This window comes from Oncorhynchus mykiss, chromosome 3 (assembly GCF_013265735.2).
Source record: "Oncorhynchus mykiss isolate Arlee chromosome 3, USDA_OmykA_1.1, whole genome shotgun sequence".
Lineage (NCBI taxonomy): Eukaryota > Metazoa > Chordata > Actinopteri > Salmoniformes > Salmonidae > Oncorhynchus > Oncorhynchus mykiss.
This window is the reverse complement of record NC_048567.1, coordinates 7,436,204-7,457,886: the sequence shown is the minus strand read 5'-3', so window position 1 is coordinate 7,457,886 and position 21,683 is coordinate 7,436,204. Positions and strand designations below refer to the sequence as shown.

The 21,683-nt window shown below is 45.9% G+C and overlaps 1 protein-coding gene across 1 annotated transcript; it reads right to left on the bottom strand.

Moving 5' to 3' along the window:
- Positions 1-10,004: 10,004 nt before the first annotated feature.
- LOC118945274 (SH2 domain-containing adapter protein E-like) lies at positions 10,005-20,876 on the bottom strand. The gene is made up of 6 exons (XM_036967452.1): positions 19,750-20,876; positions 16,494-16,620; positions 15,210-15,458; positions 14,723-15,047; positions 11,173-11,292; positions 10,005-10,907 (listed from the first exon to the last, which is right to left on the bottom strand). Exons 1-6 carry the CDS (start codon positions 20,221-20,223, stop codon positions 10,715-10,717), a joined length of 1,488 nt encoding a protein of 495 aa, XP_036823347.1. The 5' UTR covers positions 20,224-20,876; the 3' UTR covers positions 10,005-10,714.
- Positions 20,877-21,683: the final 807 nt, after the last annotated feature.

The following is a 21,683-nucleotide window of genomic DNA, read 5'->3' as shown; positions in this document are numbered from 1 at the left end:
TCAAAACGTTTGAAAATCAGGCCTTAGTAAAAGGGCCATATTTCCATCCACTCAACATGACCAACTGACGTTTTGACTGAGTCTGTCTGTGGTCCAGTAGTCTGTCTGTGGTCCAGTAGTCTGTCTGTGGACTAGTAGTCTGTCTGTGGTCCAGTAGTCTATCTGTGGTCCAGTAGTCTGTCTGTGGTCTAGTAGTCTGTCTGTGGTCTAGTAGTCTGTCTGTGGTCTAGTAGTCTGTCTGTGGACTAGTAGTCTGTCTGTGGTCCAGTAGTCTATCTGTGGTCTAGTAGTCTGGCTGTGGTCCAGTAGTCTGTCTGTGGACTAGTAGTCTGGCTGTGGTCCAGTAGCCTCTCTGTGGTCTAGTAGTCTGTCTGACAGTCACACACACACACACACACACACACACACACACACACACATACACACACACACACACACACACACACACACACACACACATGTACACACAGTCACACATGCACAAACACTTTCACTGTTATGTCCTCTCTTCTCCACACTCCCTCCCTCTCAGTTTGTTCACTTCCCTCCTGCTGCTTTTCTCCTCCTGTTTCTCTCTATTTTTCCCTCTCTTTCTCAATTAAATTCAATTGACTATTTCTCTCTCTCTCTCTCTCTCTCTCTCTCTCTCTCTCTCTCTCCCACTACTCTTTATTTATCTGTACTCTCTCACTCTCCTATTCTCCCCCTGGATCCCTCACTCAGTTCTCTCCATCCTTCAACCAGTGTTTTTCTAGAGTTGAGAGTCACAAGTTGTGTAGTCATTAGGTCATGAATAATTATAGCCACAGGAAAGCTATGAGGGTCCTCTCCTCTTCTCCTCTCATCCCTCTGTCATCCCTTTTTCTCCTCCTCTCCTCCTCTCCTCCGCTCCCCTTTCCCTTTCCTCTTCCCTCTCCTCTCCTCTCCTCTCCTCTCCTCTCCTCTCCTCTCCTCTCCTCTCCTCTCCTCATCCCTTTCTCCCCTCTTCTCCCCTTTCTTTCCTCTCCTTTCATTTCTCCTCTCCCTCCTCCTCCTCCTCTTCTCTCTTCTCCTCCTTTATGTCAGTCCATTCTCCTCTCTGAGGGTAAAAGCCCATTTTGGTCCTCTCCCCCTCAGGGTTCCCCGATAGAAGTGACCTCCACTCCACCTTCCCAATGACAACCAGCAGTGGAGTAGGAAAGGGGGTGATCATAGCCGCGGGAACTAGGGGTGCTGAATGTGATGCAGCACCCCCTGAAAAAAAGTGGGAAGAGAGGGGAGGAGGAGGGAGAAAGGTGGAGGAGGGGTTGAGGATGTGGAAGAAGAAGGGAGGGGGAGGGAGAAAGGTGGAGGAGGGGTTGAGGATGTGGAAGCAGAAGGGAGGGGGAGGGAGAAAGGTGGAGGAGGGGTTGAGGATGTGGAAGAAGAAGGGAGGGGGGAGAAAGGTGGAGGAGGGGTTGAGGATGTGGAAGAAGAAGGGAGGAGGAGGGAGAAAGGTGGAGGAGGGGTTGAGGATGTGGAAGAAGAAGGGAGGAGGAGGGAGAAAGGTGGAGGAGGGGTTGAGGATGTGGAAGCAGAAGGGAGGAGGAGGGGGAAAGGTGGAGGAGGGGTTGAGGATGTGGAAGCAGAAGGGAGGGGAAGGGAGAAAGGTAGAGGAGGGGTTGAGGATGTGGAAGAAGAAGGGAGGGGGAGGGAGAAAGGTGGAGGAGGGGTTGAGGATGTGGAAGAAGAAGGGAGGGGGAGGGAGAAAGGTGGAAGAGGGACTGTGGACGTGGAAGAAGAAGGGAGGAGGAGGGAGAAAGATGGAGGAGGGGTTGAGGATGTGGAAGAAGAAGGGAGGAGGAGGGAGAAAGATGGAGGAGGGGTTGAGGATGTGGAAGAAGAAGGGAGGAGGAGGGAGAAAGGTGGAAACGGGCTTGAGGATGTGGAAGAAGGGAGGAGGAGGGAGAAAGGTGGAAGAGGGGTTGAGGATGTGGAAGCAGAAGGGAGGGGGAGGGAGAAAGGTGGAAGAGGGGTTGATGATGTGGAAGAAGGGAGGAGGAGGGAGAAATGTGGAGGAGGGGTTGAGGATGTGGAAGAAGAAGGGAGGAGGAGGGAGAAAGGTGGAAGAGGGGTTGATGATGTGGAAGAAGGGAGGAGAAGGGAGAAATGTGGAGGAGGGGTTGAGGATGTGGAAGAAGAAGGGAGGGGGAGGGAGAAAGATGAAGGAAAGGGGAAGGAAAGGTGGAGGAGGGACTGATGATGTGGAAGAATAAGGGAGGGCAAGGGAGAAAGATGGAGGAGGGGTTGAGGATGTGGAAGAAGAAGGGAGGAGGAAGGAGAAAGGTGGAAGAGGGCTTGAGGATGTGGAAGAAGAAGGGAGGAGGAGGGAGAAAGGTGGAGGAGGGACTGAGGATGTGGAAGAAGAAGGGAGGAGGAGGGAGAAAGGTGGAGGAAAGGAGAATGAAGTTCTGATCATGTAGTGATTGTTCTCATTTAGACTGCTGATATGAGAGAGGAACGCCTGTGTCTTAGGGAGAACTAGGGGGGAAGATTTAGTCCCTGAAATTAAACGAGGAGAAGCTCACTGGTGTTCAAGTGATGAAGGAAGGAAGTACTGTGGTAAAGGAGGGAGGAATAGGAGACAAACAAAGAGAGGAGAGGAGAGGAGAGGAGCGTAGGAGGGAGGAAAGAGTAAACAAGGTCAACATTAGTGCAGATTGGAAGGAGGAGACGGTCGCCGTGGTGACAAAAAGAGAACAGCAAGGGAGGAGAGGAAAATGACCTGTTTCTCTTTCATTCTACTTCTATTTTCATCTCTAACACACACACACATAAACAAAGACACACAAAAACACATTCACACCCAATCACTTTCACAGTGAGATCCTTTTCCTTCCACTCTCTCTATGTACTCTCTCTGTACTCTGTTTGTATTCCCTCTCTCTGTACTTTGTACTCTCTCTCTCTGTACTCTCTATGTACTCTCTATGTGTCCTCTCTCTCTGTACTATCTATGTACTCTCTATGTACCCTCTATGTATCCTCTCTCTCTGTACTCTCTCTGTACTGTCTCTGTACTCTCTGTACTCTCGCTCTCTGTACTCTCTCTGTACTCTCTCTCTCTGTACTCTCTGTACTCTCTCTGTACTCTCTATGTACTCTCTCTCTCTGTACTCTCTATGTACTCTCTCTCTCTGTACTCTCTCTGTATCCTCTCTCTCTGTACTCTCTCTCTCTCTCTCTGTACTCACTATGTACTCTCTATGTACTCTCTCTGCACAATCTATACACTTTCTCTGTATTGTCTTTGTACTCTGTACTCTCTCTCTGTACTCTCTTTGTACTCTCTATGTACTCTCTCTCTCTGTACTCTCTCTATACCCTCTCTCTGTACTCTCTCTGTACTCTCTCTATGTACTCTCTATGTACTCTCTCTGTACTCTCCCTGTGCTCTCTCTGTATCCTCTCTCTCTGTACTCTCTCTGTACTCTCTCTCTCTGTGTACTCTCTCTCCACACTATCTCTGTACTCTCTATGGACTCTATCTGTATTTTCTCTGTACTCTGCACTCTCTCTCTGTACTCTCTCTGTACTCCCTCTGTATTCTCTCAATACGCTGTACTCTCTCAGTACTCTCTTTCTGTACTCTCTCTGTACTCTCTCTGTATTCTCTCTGTACTCTATCTGTATTCCCCACCGTATTCTCTATGTACTCTCTTTGTTTTCTCTCTGTACTCTGTACTCTCTCTGTATTCTCTGTGTACTCTCTCTGTACTCTCTATGTACTCTCTCTGTATTCTCTATGTACTCTGTATGTACGCTCTCTGTACTCTCGATGTACTCTCTCTGTACTCTCTATGTACTCTCTCTGTACTCTCTATGTATTCTCTATGTACTCACTCTGTATTCTCTATATACTCTCTATGTACTCTCTCTGTACTCTCTCTGTACTCTCTATGTACTCTCTCTGTACTCTGTACTCTCTCTCTGTAGTCTCTCTGTATTCTCTCTGTACTCCCTCTGTACTCTCTCTTGCACCCAACTAACTCTCTCTTCCACTCTCCCCACTCTTTCTCTCCTCTCTACCGCTTCTCTCTTTCCCCCACCTATCCCCCTCTCATCTCTTCCCCACCTCTCTCTCCCCACTCCCACTCTCTCCCGACTTCTCCCCCTCTCATCTCCCCGATCTCTCTCTCTCTCTCCAACCTCCACCCTCCTCCCTCTCCTCCATCTCTCTCCCCCTCATCCCTCTCTCTCTCTCCCCTATCCCTCTCTCCCCCACCTGTCTCTCTCCCCCCTCCTCTCTCGCTCTCTCTCTGCTCTGAATGAGCTGACCTGACAGTGCTCCTCCTCTGTACTGAGTGCTTAGTCTCTCTCTGAATTATTTAGAAGCTGGGACCCCCATGAGTACTTGTCTTCCCCTCACACTCCCTTACGCTCCCTCCTTGTCTCTGTCCCTTCGTCCCTCCCTCCCTCTCTGTCATCCTCTCTACTTCGACTGCAGACATTGCCTGCTGCATTCTGTTGTGTGAGTGACACTGCTTGACTGTCACATATTCAGATCTGACTGCTGCCCTATCAACTCAACATGTTCAGATATTGTGGCGGTGTAGGGACTGACTGACTGCGCTAGGGTTAATGTATGCAGTGCTGGATGTATAGAACATGTGGATATGTTCACACAGCCAGCAAACTCTCACCATCAGCTAGACATACAGACAAACCAATGGAATCAGTGCGAAAGATGGACGGGTGGATTGAGTTATGGAAGGGTGGATGGATGTGTGGGTGAGTGTACGACAGAATGACCAATGGACTGATAGACAGACCCAGCGGCGATTGTACGTCCATCTCCTCTGCCTCTAGCTCACTGTGACCTATATATAGCTCTCTAAATGAGAGACCATTGAGGAACGAATGAGGGAGACAGATGGAGGAAGAGAGAGAAAGGGAGGGAAGAAAAGAGGTAGATGGCTGGATGGTGTTGGTTGTTTAGCACGGGTCTGTCACATGAAGTGTTTTGGGGAGTGTAGTTATGGCAGGAGGGTCAGAAGTTCAGTAAATTACTTTATTTCTGTTTCTCCTCTGACTTCCATCTCACTGCTCTTCATTTACAAACAGGGAGCTATGCGTATGGCCATGCTTATTCACCGTTATTCATAGCTCTTTATTGTTGCAGTCTCTCGCTCTCTCTTCAGTCCCTCCCTTCCTCACTATCTCTCTCTGTCTCTCTTCCCTCCCTCACTCTACCTCTGTCTCTCCCTCTCTGTCTCTCTTCCCTCCCTGTCTCCATCTCTCTCTCCCTCCAGTCCCTCCCTTCCTCACTATCTCTCTCTGTCTCTCTTCCCTCCCTCACTCTGCCTCTGTCTCTCCCTCTCTGTCTCTCTTCCCTCCCTGTCTCCATCTCTCTTCCCTCCCCGTCTCCATCTCTCTTCCCTCCCTCTCTCTGTCTCCCTCTCTCCCCCTCTTCTTTCTCCTCCCAATAGAGATGGCCTTATCTCACTCACTAATCACCATGGCAACCTGGTAATCCCTTATCTAGCTGTCACACCCTGACCAAAGAATGCTGTTTATTCTCTATGTTGGTTGGGGCGTGATAGTGACTAGGGTGGGTCATCTAGGTGAATTTGTAATTCTATGGTGGCCTGATATGTTTCCCAATCAGAGGCAGCTGTTTATCGTTGTCTCCGATTGGGGATGATATTTAGGTAGCCATTTGTGATTTGTGGGATCCTGTCTACAGACAGTTGCCTTTGTGCACACCAGTAGCTTCACGTTTCAGTTGTGATTATTGTTTTTCTTCGATGAGTTTCGATTTATTAAAAATATGTGGAACTCTATGCTGCGCCTTGGTCCAATCATTTCAACGAGCGTGACACTAGCAGAAACATTCTGACACACTCAATGACATACAGTGGGGCAAAAAAGTATTTAGTCAGCCACCAATTGTGCAAGTTCTCCCACTTAAAAAGATGAGAGAGGCCTGTAATTTTCATCATAGGTACACTTCAACTATGACAGACAAAATGAGGAAAAAAATCCAGAAAATCACATTGTAGGATTTTTTATGAATTTATTTGCACATTTGGTGGCTGACTAAATACTTTTTTACCCCACTGTATACGCACACAATAACGCACAAACACATACACAGTGTCGCACACTGAAGTGAGGAAGCCAGCCATATCCTCCCATACACACACAATAATCACATCTAATCAAATGTTATTTGCCACATGCCCCGAATACAAAAGGTATTTGTGAAATGCTTACTTACAATCCCTTACCCAACAAGGCAGTTTTAAGAAAAATAAGAGTTAAGAAAATATTTACTAAAAAACTAAAGTTAAAAAAATGTGTTACAATAAAATAACAATAACGAGGCTATATACAGGGGTGCTCTCGATGGTGCAGCTGTATAACTTTTTGAGGATCTGAGGACCCATGCCAAATCTTTTCAGTCTCCTGAGGGGGAATAAACTTTGTTGTGTCCTCTTCACTACTGTCTTGGTGTGTTTGGACCATGATAGTTTGTTGTTGATGTGGACACCAAGAAAATTGAAGCTCTCGACCTGCTCCAATAGAGCCAGGTCGATGTGAATGGGGGTGCGCTCGGCCCTCCTTTCCCTGTAGTCCACGATCAGCTCCTATGTCTTGATTACGTTGAGGGAGAGGTTGTTGTCCTGGCACCACACTGCCAGTTCGCTGACTCCCTCCCTATAGGCTCTCTTCATTGTCATTAATCAGATCTACCATTGTGTTGTCGGCAAACTTTATGATGGTATTGGAGTCATGCTTGGCCACGCAGTCGTGGGTGAACAATCAATCAAATGTATTTATAAAGCCCTTTTACATCAGCCGATGTCACAAAGTGCTATCCAGGATCCCAGCCTAAAACCCCATCAGCAAGTTATGCAGATGTAGAAGCACAGTGGCTAGGAAAAACTCCATAGAAAGGCAGGAACCTAGGAATAAACCGAGAGAGGAACCAGGCTCTGAGGAGTGGCCAGTCCTCTTCTGGCTGTGCCGGGTGGAGATTTTAACAGTACATGGATAAGATGTTCAAACGTTCATAGATGACCAGCAGGATCAAATAATAATCCCAGTGGTTGTAGAGGGTGCAACAGGTCAGCATCTCAGGAGTAATGTCAGTTGGCTTTTCATAGCTGATCATTCAGAGTTAGAGACAGCAGGTGTGGTAGAGAGAGAGAGTCGAAAAACAGCAGGTCCGGTACAAGGTAGCACGTCCGGTGAACAGGTCAGGGTTCCATTTCCGCAGGCAGAACAGTTGAAACTGGAGCAGCAGCACGAACAGGTGGACTGGGAACAGCAAGGAGTCATCAGGCCAGGTAGTCCTGAGGCATGGTCCCGGGGCGGGAGAGAGAGAAATTAGAGGGAGCATCCTTAAATTCACACAGGACACCGAATAAGACAGGAGAAACACTCCAGATATAACAGACTGACCCTAGCCCCCCGACACATAAACTATTGCAGCATAAATACTGGAGGCTGAGACAGGAGGGGTCGGGAGACACTGTGGCCCCGTCCGACAATACCGCCAGACAGGGCCAACCAGGCAGGATATAACCCCACCCACTTTGCCAAAGCACAGCCCCCACACCACTAGAGGGATATCTTCAAACCACCAACTGAGACAAGGCTGAGTATAGCCCACGAAGATCTCCCCACGGCACGAACCCAAGGGCGGCGCCAACCCGGACAGGTAGATCACGTCAGTGAGTCAACCCACTTAAGTGACGCACCCCTCCTAGGGACGGCATGAAAGAGCACCAGTAAGCCAGTGACTCAACCCCTGTAATATGGTTAGAGGCAGAGAATCCAAGTGGAAAGAGGGGAACCGGCCAGGCAGAGACAGCAAGGGCGGTTCATTGCTCCAGTGCCTTTCCATTCACCTTCACACCCCTGAGCCAGACTAGACTCAATCATAGGACCTACTGAAGAGATGAGTCTTCAGTAGAGACTTAAAAGGTCGAGACCGAGTCTGCGTCTCTCATGGACAATTAGGAGGCCTGCGTCTTGTGACCGTAGCGTACGTGTAGGTATGTACGGCAGGACCAAATCAGAGAGATAGGTAGGAGAAAGCCCATGTAATGCTTTGTAAATTAGCAGTAAAACCTTGAAATCAGCCCTTGCCTTAACAGGAAGACAGTGTAGAGAGGCTAGCATTTGATCACATTTTTTGGTTCTAGTCAAGATTCTAGCAGCCATGTTTAGCATTAACTGAAGTGTATTTAGTGCTTTATCCGGGTAGCCAGAATGTAGAGCATTGCAGTTGTCTAATCTAGAAGTGACAAAAGCATGGATGAACTCTTCTGCATCATCTTTGGACAAAAAGTTTCAGATTTTTACAATGTTACGTAGATAGAAAAAAATCTGTCCTTGAAATAGTATTGATATGTTCATCAAAATAGAGATCAGGGTCCAGAATAACGCTGAGATCCTTCACAGTATAAAGGCACAAGGCGAGACACAGATGCAGACACGGGAGGCAAATAATTGGAGTCTTTGATTTTTATTATATCCAAAAGGGGTAGGCAAGAGAATGGTCGTGGACAGGCAATAAGTCAAAACCCGTTCAGACTCCAGGAGGTACAGTGTGGCAGGCAGACTCGAGGTCAGGACAGGCAGAATGGTCAGGCAGTCGGGTACGGAGTCCAGAAAACAGGCAACGGTCAAAACCGGAAGGACTAGTAAAAGAGAATTGAAAATGCAGGCGCACGGGAAAAACACGCTGGTTGACTTGGAACATACAAGATGAACTGGCACAGAGAGACAGGAAACACAGGGATAAATACACCAGGGATACCAAGTGACACCTGGAGGGGGTGGAGACAATAATAAGGACAGGTGAAACTGATTAGGGTGTGACACACAGTTTTATTTGAGACAACTATACAACCATCAAGATTAATTGTCAGATCCAACAGAAGATCTCTTTGTTTCTTGAGACCTAAAACTAGCATCTCTGTTTTGTCATCCTAGCATCTCTGTTTTGTCAAACTAGCATCTCTGAGTTCCTTATGTCTGAAACACAGGCTTCAGGGGAGGGAAATTTTGGGGCTTCACCATGTTTCATCGAAATGTACAGCTGTGTATCGCCTGCATAGCAGTGAAAGTTAACATTATGTTTCCGAATGACGTCACCAAGGGGTATTATATATAGTGAAAACAATAGTGGTCCAGGAGGGGACTAAGGAGGGGGCAGCCCGTCAAGAAGTCCAGGATCCAGTTGCAGAGGGAGGTGTTTAGTCCCAAGGTCCTTAGCTCAGTGATGAGCTTTGAGGGCACTATGGTGTTGAACTCTGAGCTGTGAGCATGTCCTGGTAATCCGTCTGGCCCTGCGAATGTGGACCTGTTAAAGGTCTTTCTCACTTCGGCTAAGGAGATCGTGATCACACTGTTGTACGGAACAGCTGGTGCTCTCATGCATGCTTCAGTATTGCTTGCCTCAAAGCACACATAGAAGTCCTTTAGCTCGTCTGGTAGCCACATGTGTGATGAAGCTTATTATTTTCAAAAAGAGATGGTTGTTTGTGGCTTTTTAAAAAGCCTACCATGTGAATGAGAGTGGTTTTGTGTGTACTCAACTTATGTGTGCATGGTGTAAACGTGAGGTGTGCCTGTACATTTGTAAGTGTGTGTCTCTCTCTCGCTGTGTATGTTCCTGTGTAGTGTCTAACTCTAATTGATTTACTACCCAGGTCAATGGCTCTGCGGTTAAAAAGGAGCTCATCTCACACATCCTGTAGTTAGCTTCTCACTCTCATCACAGGGCAATCATCACCCAAGTCATATGTGTTTCTGTTCTGATCTGTATGTGCGCGCACGTCTGTGTGCTTGTGTGTGTGTCTGTGTATGTGTGTGCGTGTGTACGTGTGTGTGTCTGTGTATGTGTGTGTGTGCGCGCGTGTGTGCATGTGTGTGTACATGTGTGTGTGTGCGCGTGTGCACATGTGTGTGTGTTTGTGTGTGTGTCTGTGTCATAATTATTAAATTGCCTTTATCTAAAAAACAGAAGAAACTATATGCACAGTCACTTTATTCCAGTCAACATTACAGTATTTTATGCATTGTACAACAAGTCTGGGTTATTAGAGTAACACCCTGGGTTATTACAGTAACATGCCTGGGTTATTACAGTAAAGATCCTGGGTTATTACAGTAACACGCCTGGGTTATTACAGTAACAAGCCCGGGTTATTACAGTAACAAGACTGGGTTATTACATTAACAAGCCTGGGATATTACAATTCCAAGCTTCGGCTCCTTGGCTATTACAGCAACAAGCCTGGGTCATTGCAGAAACCATCACATGTGCAAATACATTCACATCAAAACCAGATCATACTTCTGTCTAACATACTGTAACATACTGTGTGTGTCTGATGATAATACAGACAGCTATCAAATCAATGAGGCCTAATATTACCCAGAGCACACGACACATACAGGTACTTAGGCTAACTAGCTGAACATTTGGCATTTGGTATTTATCAGGCTCCCCATTAGCCGCTGCAAAAGCATCAGCCAGTCTTTCTGGGGCCCATATGAAACATGACATCATACATAGTACAGAACATTATTCCCTCCTGAAACGTTCTCTGTGCTATGCAGTGTGAAGGTTTGACCACTAGGCTGTGCATTGGAGAAACTCAAGATGATACTGTACCTCTCAGGCTGTTTGGGTGAGACCTGCTACTCCTTTGCAGTGGTGTGTGTGTTCAGTGTGTGTTCAGTGTGGCCTGGGGACAGGGTGTTGCAGGGTCATGTGTTCAGCTCCAGTGAAGGGCAGTCTGTGTGTACAGTAGTGATGCACCACCTCTGGTATACTGTTGAACACACAGCTACTCTGATCCAGAGTATAACCCAGACCCTTACTGCCTTTAGTCTGGGCCACGATGATATGGACACAACACTGACTGGTCCTGAGAGAGAGAGAGAGAGAGAGAGAGAGAGAGAGAGAGAGAGAGAGAGAGAGAGAGAGAGACCATATTACTTCAGTAACAGGGGAAGATGCGGAGCTATAGCTACATAACTAGAGGCTAGTCTGGATGTCTGTACTTAGCAAAGGGTTAGGGGCTTAGTTATTCCAACACATGCTGCTCACCCTCCATGTCTGTGGTGTGTATAGCGGTTAATGATGAGTGCTCACTGAAGAGTGAGAAGTGTAACACACAGAAACACACTAACTTGAGCGCGATGGAGTATTTGCTGGTCCCTGATTCGCTGTCTCTAACCAGGAAGCTGGCATCCCTGCAGCGCTGGAGCTGAGCCTCTGCCTGCTGGCGACTCACACTGCCATGGTACCAGCTAGAGGAGGGGGAGAGGGGAGAAGAGAGGAATGAGGTGAAAGAGAGGGAGAAATAAACATACATACAATGTTTAGAGCTTCAGAGCAGTAGAATGGATGGGGATGAACGTCATATTGAAGGTTAGGGGAGGAATATAGGGAGGGTTGGGAAGTTAGAGGAGGGTAGGAGGGAGAGATAGAGAACGCTTGCTTAGCGAATACCACTTCCTTCACACCGAGGCTCGAACCCAGGACCTTTGCCTTGCTAGCACACATGACCGCTGTCCTGAAGAATCTTACCAGTCAGTGACCACCAAAAAGTAAAGTATTCGCTGGCGCAAGTATGGACACTTCAGGCTGAGGAGTAAGTACAGGCTAGAGCGATATGCTATGACGATATACAGCATACAGGGCCTTCAGAAAGTATTCACACCCTTCAGGCTGAGGAGTAAGTACAGGCTAGAGCGATATGCTATGACGATATACAGCATACAGGGCCTTCAGAAAGTATTCACACCCTTCAGGCTGAGGAGTAAGTACAGGCTAGAGCGATATGCTATGACGATATACAGCATACAGGGCCTTCAGAAAGTATTCACACCCTTCAGGCTGAGGAGTAAGTACAGGCTAGAGCGATATGCTATGACGATATACAGCATACAGGGCCTTCAGAAAGTATTCACACCCTTCAGGCTGAGGAGTAAGTACAGGCTAGAGCGATATGCTATGACGATATACAGCATACAGGGCCTTCAGAAAGTATTCACACCCTTCAGGCTGAGGAGTAAGTACAGGCTAGAGCGATATGCTATGACGATATACAGCATACAGGGCCTTCAGAAAGTATTCACACCCTTCAGGCTGAGGAGTAAGTACAGGCTAGAGCGATATGCTATGACGATATACAGCATACAGGGCCTTCAGAAAGTATTCACACCCTTCAGGCTGAGGAGTAAGTACAGGCTAGAGCGATATGCTATGACGATATACAGCATACAGGGCCTTCAGAAAGTATTCACACCCTTCAGGCTGAGGAGTAAGTACAGGCTAGAGCGATATGCTATGACGATATACAGCATACAGGGCCTTCAGAAAGTATTCACACCCTTCAGGCTGAGGAGTAAGTACAGGCTAGAGCGATATGCTATGACGATATACAGCATACAGGGCCTTCAGAAAGTATTCACACCCTTCAGGCTGAGGAGTAAGTACAGGCTAGAGCGATATGCTATGACGATATACAGCATACAGGGCCTTCAGAAAGTATTCACACCCTTCAGGCTGAGGAGTAAGTACAGGCTAGAGCGATATGCTATGACGATATACAGCATACAGGGCCTTCAGAAAGTATTCACACCCTTCAGGCTGAGGAGTAAGTACAGGCTAGAGCGATATGCTATGACGATATACAGCATACAGGGCCTTCAGAAAGTACTCACACCCTTCAGGCTGAGGAGTAAGTACAGGCTAGAGCGATATGCTATGACGATATACAGCATACAGGGCCTTCAGAAAGTATTCACACCCTTCAGGCTGAGGAGTAAGTACAGGCTAGAGCAATATGCTATGACGATATACAGCATACAGGGCCTTCAGAAAGTATTCACACCCTTCAGGCTGAGGAGTAAGTACAGGCTAGAGCGATATGCTATGACGATATACAGCATACAGGGCCTTCAGAAAGTACTCACACCCTTCAGGCTGAGGAGTAAGTACAGGCTAGAGCGATATGCTATGACGATATACAGCATACAGGGCCTTCAGAAAGTATTCACACCCTTTGACTTTTTACACATTTCGTTGTGTTACAGCCTGAATTTAAAATGTATTAAATTTATATTTTGTGTCACTGACATACACACGATACCCCATAATAAATTAATAAAAAATGAAAAGCTGAAATGTCTTGAGTCAATAAGTATTCAACTTTTTTTTAATGGCAAGCCTAAATAAATTCAGGAGTAAAATCTGCTTAACAAGTCACATAATAAGTTGCACGGACTCACTCTGTGTGCAATAATAGTGTTTTTTTAAAGACTAACTCATCTCTGTACCCCACACATACAATTATCTGTAAGGTCCCTCGATAGAGCAGTGAGTTTCAAACACAGATTCAACCACAAAGCCCAGGGAGGTTTTCCAATGCCTCGCAAAGAAGGGCACCTAGTGGTAGATGGGTAAAAATAAACAAAGCAGACATTGAATATTCCTTTGAGCATGGTGAAGTTATTAATTACACTTTGAATGGTGTATCAATACACCCAGCCATTACAAAGATTCAGGTGTACTTCCTGACTCAGTTGCCGGAAAGGAAGGAAAACCCTCAGGGATTTCCCCATGAGGCCAATGGTGACTTTAAAACAGTTACATTGCTTATTGGCTGTGATGAGAGAAAACTGAGGATGCAGAGTGAAAAGAAGGAAGCCTGTACAGAACAAAAATATTCCAAAACATGCATCCTGTTTGCAACAAGGCACTAAAGTAAAACTACCTGAAATTTGGCAAAGAAATTAACTTTATGTCCTGTATACAAAGTGTTTTGTTTGGGGCAAATCCAACACAAGACATCATTGAGTACCACTTTTCATATTTCCAAGCATGGTGGTGGCAGCATCATGCTACACTACACGACCAGAAGTATGTGTACACCTGCTCGTTAAACATCTCATTCCAAAATAATGGGCATTAATATGGAGTTGATCCCCCCTTTACTGCTATAACAGCCTCTACTCTTCTGGGAAGTCTTTCCACTAGATGTTGGGACATTGCTGCGGGGACTTGCTTCCATTCAGCCACAAGGGCATTAGTGAAGTCGGGCACTGATGTTGGGCAATTAGGCCTGGCTTGCAGTTGCCGTTCTAATTCATCCCAAAGGTGTTAGATGGTGTTGTGGTCAGTGCTCTGTGCAGGCCAGTCAAGTTCTTCCACACGGATCTCGGCAAACCGTTTATGTATGGACTTCACTTTGTGCACAGGTGCATTGTCATGCTGAAACAGGAAAGGGCCTTCCCCAAACTGTTGCCACAAAGTTGGAAGCACAGAATCGTCTAGAATATCATTGTATGCTTTAGTGTTAAGATTTCCCTTCACTGGAACTAAGGGGCCCAGCCGGAACCATGAAAAACAGTCCCAGAACATTATTCCTCCAACACCAAAAGTTATAGTTGGCACTATGCATTCGGGCAGGTAGCGTTCTCCTGGCATCCACCAAACCAAGATTTGTCCGTTGGACTGACAGATGGTGAAGCATGATTCATTAATACACTGCTCCAGAGTCCACAAACCGAGATTGCATGGCTTTGTACTCAAATGTATATAGCTGACAGCAACAGGTGTGGCTGAAATAGCCGAATCCACTAATTTAAATGGGTGTCCACATACTGCTGTATATATAGTGTATCTCAATCCCCCCCATCCAGCCTCTCCCTTCTCCCTCTCCTCTTACCGTACCTCTGTTTCTCCAGGGGCAGGGTGGGGTCCACTTTGGCTGTCTCTGCGTTGGGTGTGGAGGTGGTGGAGGGAGGAGAAGAGGATGGGGAAAGTTTGGGAGTGAGAGAAGAGTGAGAGGTGGGAGAGGGGGGAGAGGAATGAGAGAGAGGTGAGGGAGGAGAGAGCTTGAGAATGGGAGGAGTAGGGGAGGAGGGAGAGGGGACGAGGACTTTCTTGTTCCAGGTCTTCTGTCTGAGGGTCTGCTGATGACTGAGAGTCTGCTGTCTGATGGGTGGAGGAGGTTCCTCTTTAGGGGGCAAACTGCTCATTCCCTTCTTAAACTGGGCTGGAGAGAGAGAGAGAGAGAGAGAGAGAGAGAGAGAGAGAGAGAGAGAGATAGAGAGAGGTGTATGTTTGTGTATCAAAGTTGTATGCAATATGTTCCCTCTCCTTCCGTCCCTCTACCTCCCTCCTTTTACCTCCCTCCCTCTGGAAAACATATATCTACCTGTCAGTGCTCTGACGATGTCCTCCTTCCTCCACTCCCAGGGTAGTTCATACTCTCCAGGGGGGCGAGGGTCTGACTCCGGCCGTGTCACAGGGATCCACACCCCTCCTGCCTCCCCATCTGTCTCCAGCAGCCCCTCGTAGGGAGTGTCGTAGATGTGGGGGGGTGCGGGCTTGCCCCCTTCTCCATCTCCCTTGGGAAGCAGCACACACACCTTCAGCAGGTCCTTGGAGCCCCGCCTACGAATACCTACAATGTCATAAGAACAATAACATGGTCATTATTTGGTAGGCCTGTTTGACCCATGTGGATATCAAACCCTCAACTCTGCCATTCCAACGTTACTGCTAATGTGACATGATTGTGATCCATTGTTCAGTTGTAGACTGTCAGAAAAAACTATGCCATCTAGAACCTAAAAGGGTTATTCGGGTGTCCCCATAGGAAAACCCTTTGAAGAACCCGTTTTGGTTCCAGGTAGAACCTTTTACACAGAGGGTTCTTTCTACATGGAACCCAAAATAGTACTGCCTGGATCAAGAAGGGTTCTACCTGGAACCAATGGGGACAGCCTATGGGGACAGCCGAAGAAACCTTTTGGAACCCCTATTTCTAAGAGTATAACACGTAGCTTAGTAGCTTGTGATGTGGTCAGACATGTCTGTGGAGGCCGTCAGGTAGCCTGTGTGTCTGGGCTATTGTGTGACTAAACAATGGAGCTACGGGAAGAAAGGTCAACACAGAGCCTGAATGGATGACAGAACAGACCTCTTCCTGAATTCTGGGAAGTGATTGGGTGAGACCAGGAGGAGGGGGATGGGAGGTGGGGGTCTTTTGGTTCTTTTCACACAAAAGTAAAGTAAAATGGAAGGGGTGGGGGGAAGAAACTGGAGGTAACTTCCTTTCCAAAGAATGGGGTAAAGGAAACAGAGGCAGGAGACAGGAAATCCAAGAGGAAGCTGCACCCACTGTCGCAGCACAACACCATTCCCATAGCAACCGCCAGTAGGGAGGAAGTCAGGGGAGAGAGAGCAGAGGGTCTCGTTCTAGTCCGAGCCTTTAAAAACCTTTTTACAGCAGCAGTCTACAACCTTGATTCTGGAGAGCTGCAGGGGGTGCAGGCTTTTGTTCCAGCTCAGCACTAACTCCAGCCCTGATTCCACTAATCAAGGTCTCGGTGATTAGTTGATTATCTGAGCCAGTGTGTATCAGCGCTGTGCTGGAACAAAAGCCTGGACTCCCTGTAGCTCTCCAGGACAAGATCTGACCCCTGACCTTACTGACCTGTGATGATAACCTGGGCGTCATAGGGCTCCATGTATCCATCGTTCTCTCCCTCCCTCTCCGCCTCCCTCTGCTCCCTCGTTTTCTCTGCGTCAAACGGGTCAGCATAGTCCTCCAGAATAATCAGCTACACAGCGGGAGAGAAGTTGTTAAATGCTCTACCTACCCTTCATAGTACTATACTGTAGGCCTTCTGCCAGAGTAACTGCAATAACCTATGTAATTAACCTGTAACAGTCTAGTTGGTATGGAGACGTCCCCTTGACGAACTGGGAATGTTTCTTGGGGAATCTCCCCTGCTCTGTGCTCTGTGTGTGTCTTCCCTCCCATGGCTCTGTGTGTTGAGTGTTTACGTGTCTGTCTGACTGCCTGTATGATCTTCATCAAAGAGGCGCCACAGTGATCTGAGCTGCTTGTGGGAGAGCTACAGTCACCACAGTGTTAGGTGATGCCTCAAACATAGCCTTCACTGGGTGAAGAAATATAGGAGGAGAAAGAGGTATCGTGTGTGTGTGTGTGCGTGCGTGCGTGGGTGGGTGTGTCTGTATGTGTGTGTGTGTATGTATGTATGTATGTATGTATGTATGTATGTATGTATGTATGTGTGTGTGTGTGTGTGTGTGTGTGTGTGTGTGTGTGTGTGTGTGTGTGTGTGTGTGTGTGTGTGTGTGTGTGTGTATGTGTGTGTGTGTGTGTGTGTGTGTGTGTGTGTGTGTGTGTGTGTGTGTGTGTGTGTGTGTGTGTGTGTGTGTGTGTGTGTGTGTGTGTGTGTGTGTGCGTGCGCGTACGTGGGTGGGTGTGTGTGTGTGTGCGTACGTGCGTGGGTGTGTGTCTGTCTGTGTGTATGTGTGTGACAGCAGTTAGGGAACAGGAGGGGAAGGGACACAGGAAGACAGACTGGGGAAAGAGGTTAGGTCTCATTGTGTGTTTTTTGTACGGCTGGTCCCGAGCGCTGTGGCATGAATGCAGCGGGTTATAAAAGCACAGTGCATTGTGTGGTGAGGAAAGAGAGACAGGAGGGGGAGGGAGAAGTAGAGACAAAGGCTGAGGTGGGAGAGAAAGACTGATCACAACTCTCCGAGCTACAGTTCTTTCTTTATATCAGTGCACGCATATATGTATGGAAGCTCGTTCCCGCCACCCAATTTTAAAAAAAATCTGACTATGAGATAGTAAGTCATAATTATGAGATATTAAGTCGTTATTATGAGACAGTATGTCATAATCATGAGATAGTAAGTAATAATATTGCAATACTAAGTCAGAATTCTGAGATAGTAAGTCATTATTAGGAGATACTAAGTTATAATTATGAGATAGTAAGTCATTATTATGAGATATGTTTAGGCGATCTGTATTACGTGAATCACAGATTGTGTGTGTGTGTGTGAGAGAGAGAGTGTCACGATTGTTGGAAGCATACTCGGTCGGACCAACATGCAGCGTGATCTGGGTCCCACATCTTTATTTAGTGAAACGCACAAAACAATAAAGCAAGAACGAAACGTGATGACAATGGAGTGCTGGAGTACTACCCATAAACAATATCCCACCAAACACAGGTAGAAAAAATGCTACTTAAATATGATCCCCAATTAAAGACAACGATTACCAGCTACCTCTAATTGGGAACAAAATCACCAACATAGAAAAACTAAACTAGAACCCCACATAGAAATAATAAACTAGACTAAACCGCCAGTCACGCCCTGACCTACTCTACCATAGAAAATAAGGGCTCTCTATGGTCAGGACGTGACAGAGAGAGAGAGTTTGTGGTGATATTGTTCCAAATGAATGGACTGAAGAGTTTTGTTGTTGTGAGTTGGTGCCTGTTTAATTCAATTAATGAATTACTAATATATAGCCATTGATTCTTGAAGAATGTAACTTAGAAATTCCTCATGAGCAATGGTCTTACCCCATCAGAACCAAAAATATAAACTTGTGTTACTCCATTGTTTGTAAACAACGTAATTGTAAACAAACAATGTATAGGTTCACAACACGGATAGTCAGTTCTTGCATCCATACAGATGTAGGATCTTAATTTGGTCAATTTTGTTGCTTTGAATTTTCCTGCACAGCAGGAATGGCAAACTTGTAGTCTATTTGAGGATTAAAAAGGCTTCTAAAGTTTGTAATTTCTACTTTAAAATATCAGACTTGATTTGCCATAATGAAAAATGTATCAACCCCTACAAAAAATGGCCATGAAATAATCCACATAATAATTCACATTTCCTGTTTCTGCAGGATTCTATTCCTGCTGTAGCATACAGGATCAAATGAAGATCCTACATCTGTGTGTGAGAGTCCTTGCGTCTATGTATTTAAGAGTGGTTACATGTCTTCTGCCCCATTCCTCAGCTGTTTACCAATTAAGTGGCGGGGAGTACACTTTGTTATTGTTTGAATCACAGATTTCCCTTTTAAAAGGGGTCGTTACCTGCAGGACTATTCAATGTCCATTATCCAGACTTATTATCTCATAATTATGACCTAGTATCTCATTATTCTGATTTACTATCTCATAATTATGACTTATGTAAGGGATAATCAACATGCGTTGTATGGAAAATAATGAACAACGTGGAAAGTGTGTTCCACGATGCACTAGTGTTCCACGACGGAGTAACATTAATTTCCAGAGAACGTATAGAGCCCCGAGTTGATTATCCCTTTCATACCATGGCTATAATTTAACACATTTACTGCTAGAAATTAAGTAGCTAGAAAGTTTACTAAATGTATATCATTCCCATCATAGCCATTATGAAAATCTAACTCAACAATGCCAATAATGTTTTGAATTCGACTTTTGCTTTCAAAAGCAGCTCAAACATAGTCAAACATGAGTTATACTATGGCGTTGTCGAATACCTGTTTCTGATTGGCTTGTAGGGCATTCTCGGGTGTGCATTATTTCCTTTTATAAACCTGTTGGTTCTAGTCCTTAATGCTGATTGGCTGAAAGCCGTAGTATATCAGACCATACTACAGTTCACCATGGTATATTGGCCATACACCACATTCTATTACGCAATTATGACTTATAACTTGGGTGGCGGGAACGAGCTTCCAAATGCTTCCATACACATATGACAATAAAACAGGATAAAATGTGAATACAGTAAGCCTAATAACACTGTAGGGCTAATTATAGCATATATTGTTACTACTAAATGACTTTTTCATGTTGTTCAATCTAAGACTTTGTTGACAAAGATGTCAGTATCAAATCTGCGCCACTCACCATCGTTGTTTTGATGTCCACCTTCTCCCTCTCGTTTTCGGATCCCACCTGTTCACCTGTACCGCTATGTTTGGGACCCTTGTCCTGTTTGTCCACCTTGATCATCCTGCTGATGCACGCATGCGCCAAACTGGATGTCCTGGTGGGCCGATGCTCCTCAGATGGCCCCACCTCGAGCTTGGAATTCTTCCTACTCTTCCCAGGGATGAGACTGTCCCAGATCTTACCGTCCTTAAACGAGTTCCCGCCAGTACCCGAGCCGTTCCGACCCAGTTCGATGGCCGAGTTTTTCCGGTTTCTTCCGGTCAGTATAGAGCCTATCCCTCCAGCACTTTCCTTGACCCGGTTCCCCTTCAGACTGGTCCCCGGTGTTAACCCGTGTCTGGTTCGGGGTTGAGTGCCGGACTCCGAGGCAGAGCGGACCCGTTCGGTCCCGTTCTTCAGATTGATGGCGGAACTAAACCACTTTGCCATTGCTGGTTACGATCAGTGGCAGTTTTTTGGTTTCTAGCTTTGGCTCCAAACTTATCCTAATATAACACACTCACTTAGGCCTACTTAGTCTTAATGTTTATAAATCATTCGCAATCGAGTCACAGAGAATATTTGGTTAGCCTACAAAAACTTGCCAAGCACATTCATCCACGACCACATAGGCCTACGTTTACGCGCCTCGCGCCTGATATCTTATCCGAATTACCCCCTTTGTGATGTTAATTTATTTCAAAACATTATTAATAATGATTTCTACCCCATAAATTTAGTAGTAAATGTTCTCATATAATTTTAACTCCAAACTTCACCCCATTTGTCGCTTGACCCAATACTCTTTGTCGTTCCACAGTGCGTAAAGTTACCTCTCCTTTCATCAACTTGTAACGCCTGTAATATATATTTCTGACAGTCGCTATCGCTTTATCTCGAAGCTATCCCCGCAGTTTGAAGAGTAGTCTTTGGAGAGCGTAGAATCGGAAGAACTGGAAGTTTTTCTTCGCACTCACTAATGATGATCCCATTCCCGGAGCGACTGGTGTATGGAGCGGGCTGTCAAAGCTGAGTGCTGGAGAGAGAAGTGCGTGTGTGAGAGAAAGAGTTTGGTGGAGTTGGGAAATGGGTGTGGTGGTGGACTAGCCTACAACATAATGGTCAAAGAACGCCTGTAGTGGGCTATTATTCAATAACAGGGAGGAGACAGGGAAGCTTTGGCAACGCAATTCTCAATTGATGATTTAAAAAAAAAAGTTGTCATCACAGCCGTATTACAACATAGTCAATATTTATTAATCAACATAGTCAATATTAACCTACATTGTTTGAAATTGTTGTGTGCAACACGATAGGCTGCAATTAAAAATGTAATCCAAAACTATGAACACTGCTTGAATTCACAGGTTTTGGCACCACAATGAGTGAGAACAAATATTTTTTCAAAATAAGAAAATATTTAATTTGTGTTGAGAATTTTCTATAGGGAAAAGAGTCGAATGGCCATTTCAGTGGTTGATTCAAATTAGTAGAATAAACTGTCCCCTATGCCTCTATCCTAATTGCCAATAATCGGTCATAATGTTTGCTAAAGGCGCCCTCTGCAGGGGATCTGGTAGATCAAGTGGAACGGTTACCCTTTGGGATGGTTGGAATTTGAGGAGCGCAAACTGATTAATGCCACAAGTTGTGATGCGTTTCGTTTGTTTCTGCAATAGCTTACCTCTTTCTTAGCAGTTAAAACATATATTATGACAAACACAGCACTAGGCATTTTCATTCACAAAGTTTTTTATTTATATTTATGTAGACCACTGAAAGACGTCTCTCCTGAGTCAATGTATCACAGATTGACAGACAGACTCACCAATATTCAAAGCGGGCGCTGTCTAGAGCACCGCCTACTGCTATGTGCTCAACCAATACCTGTATTCCCTCTAGCGGGGCTA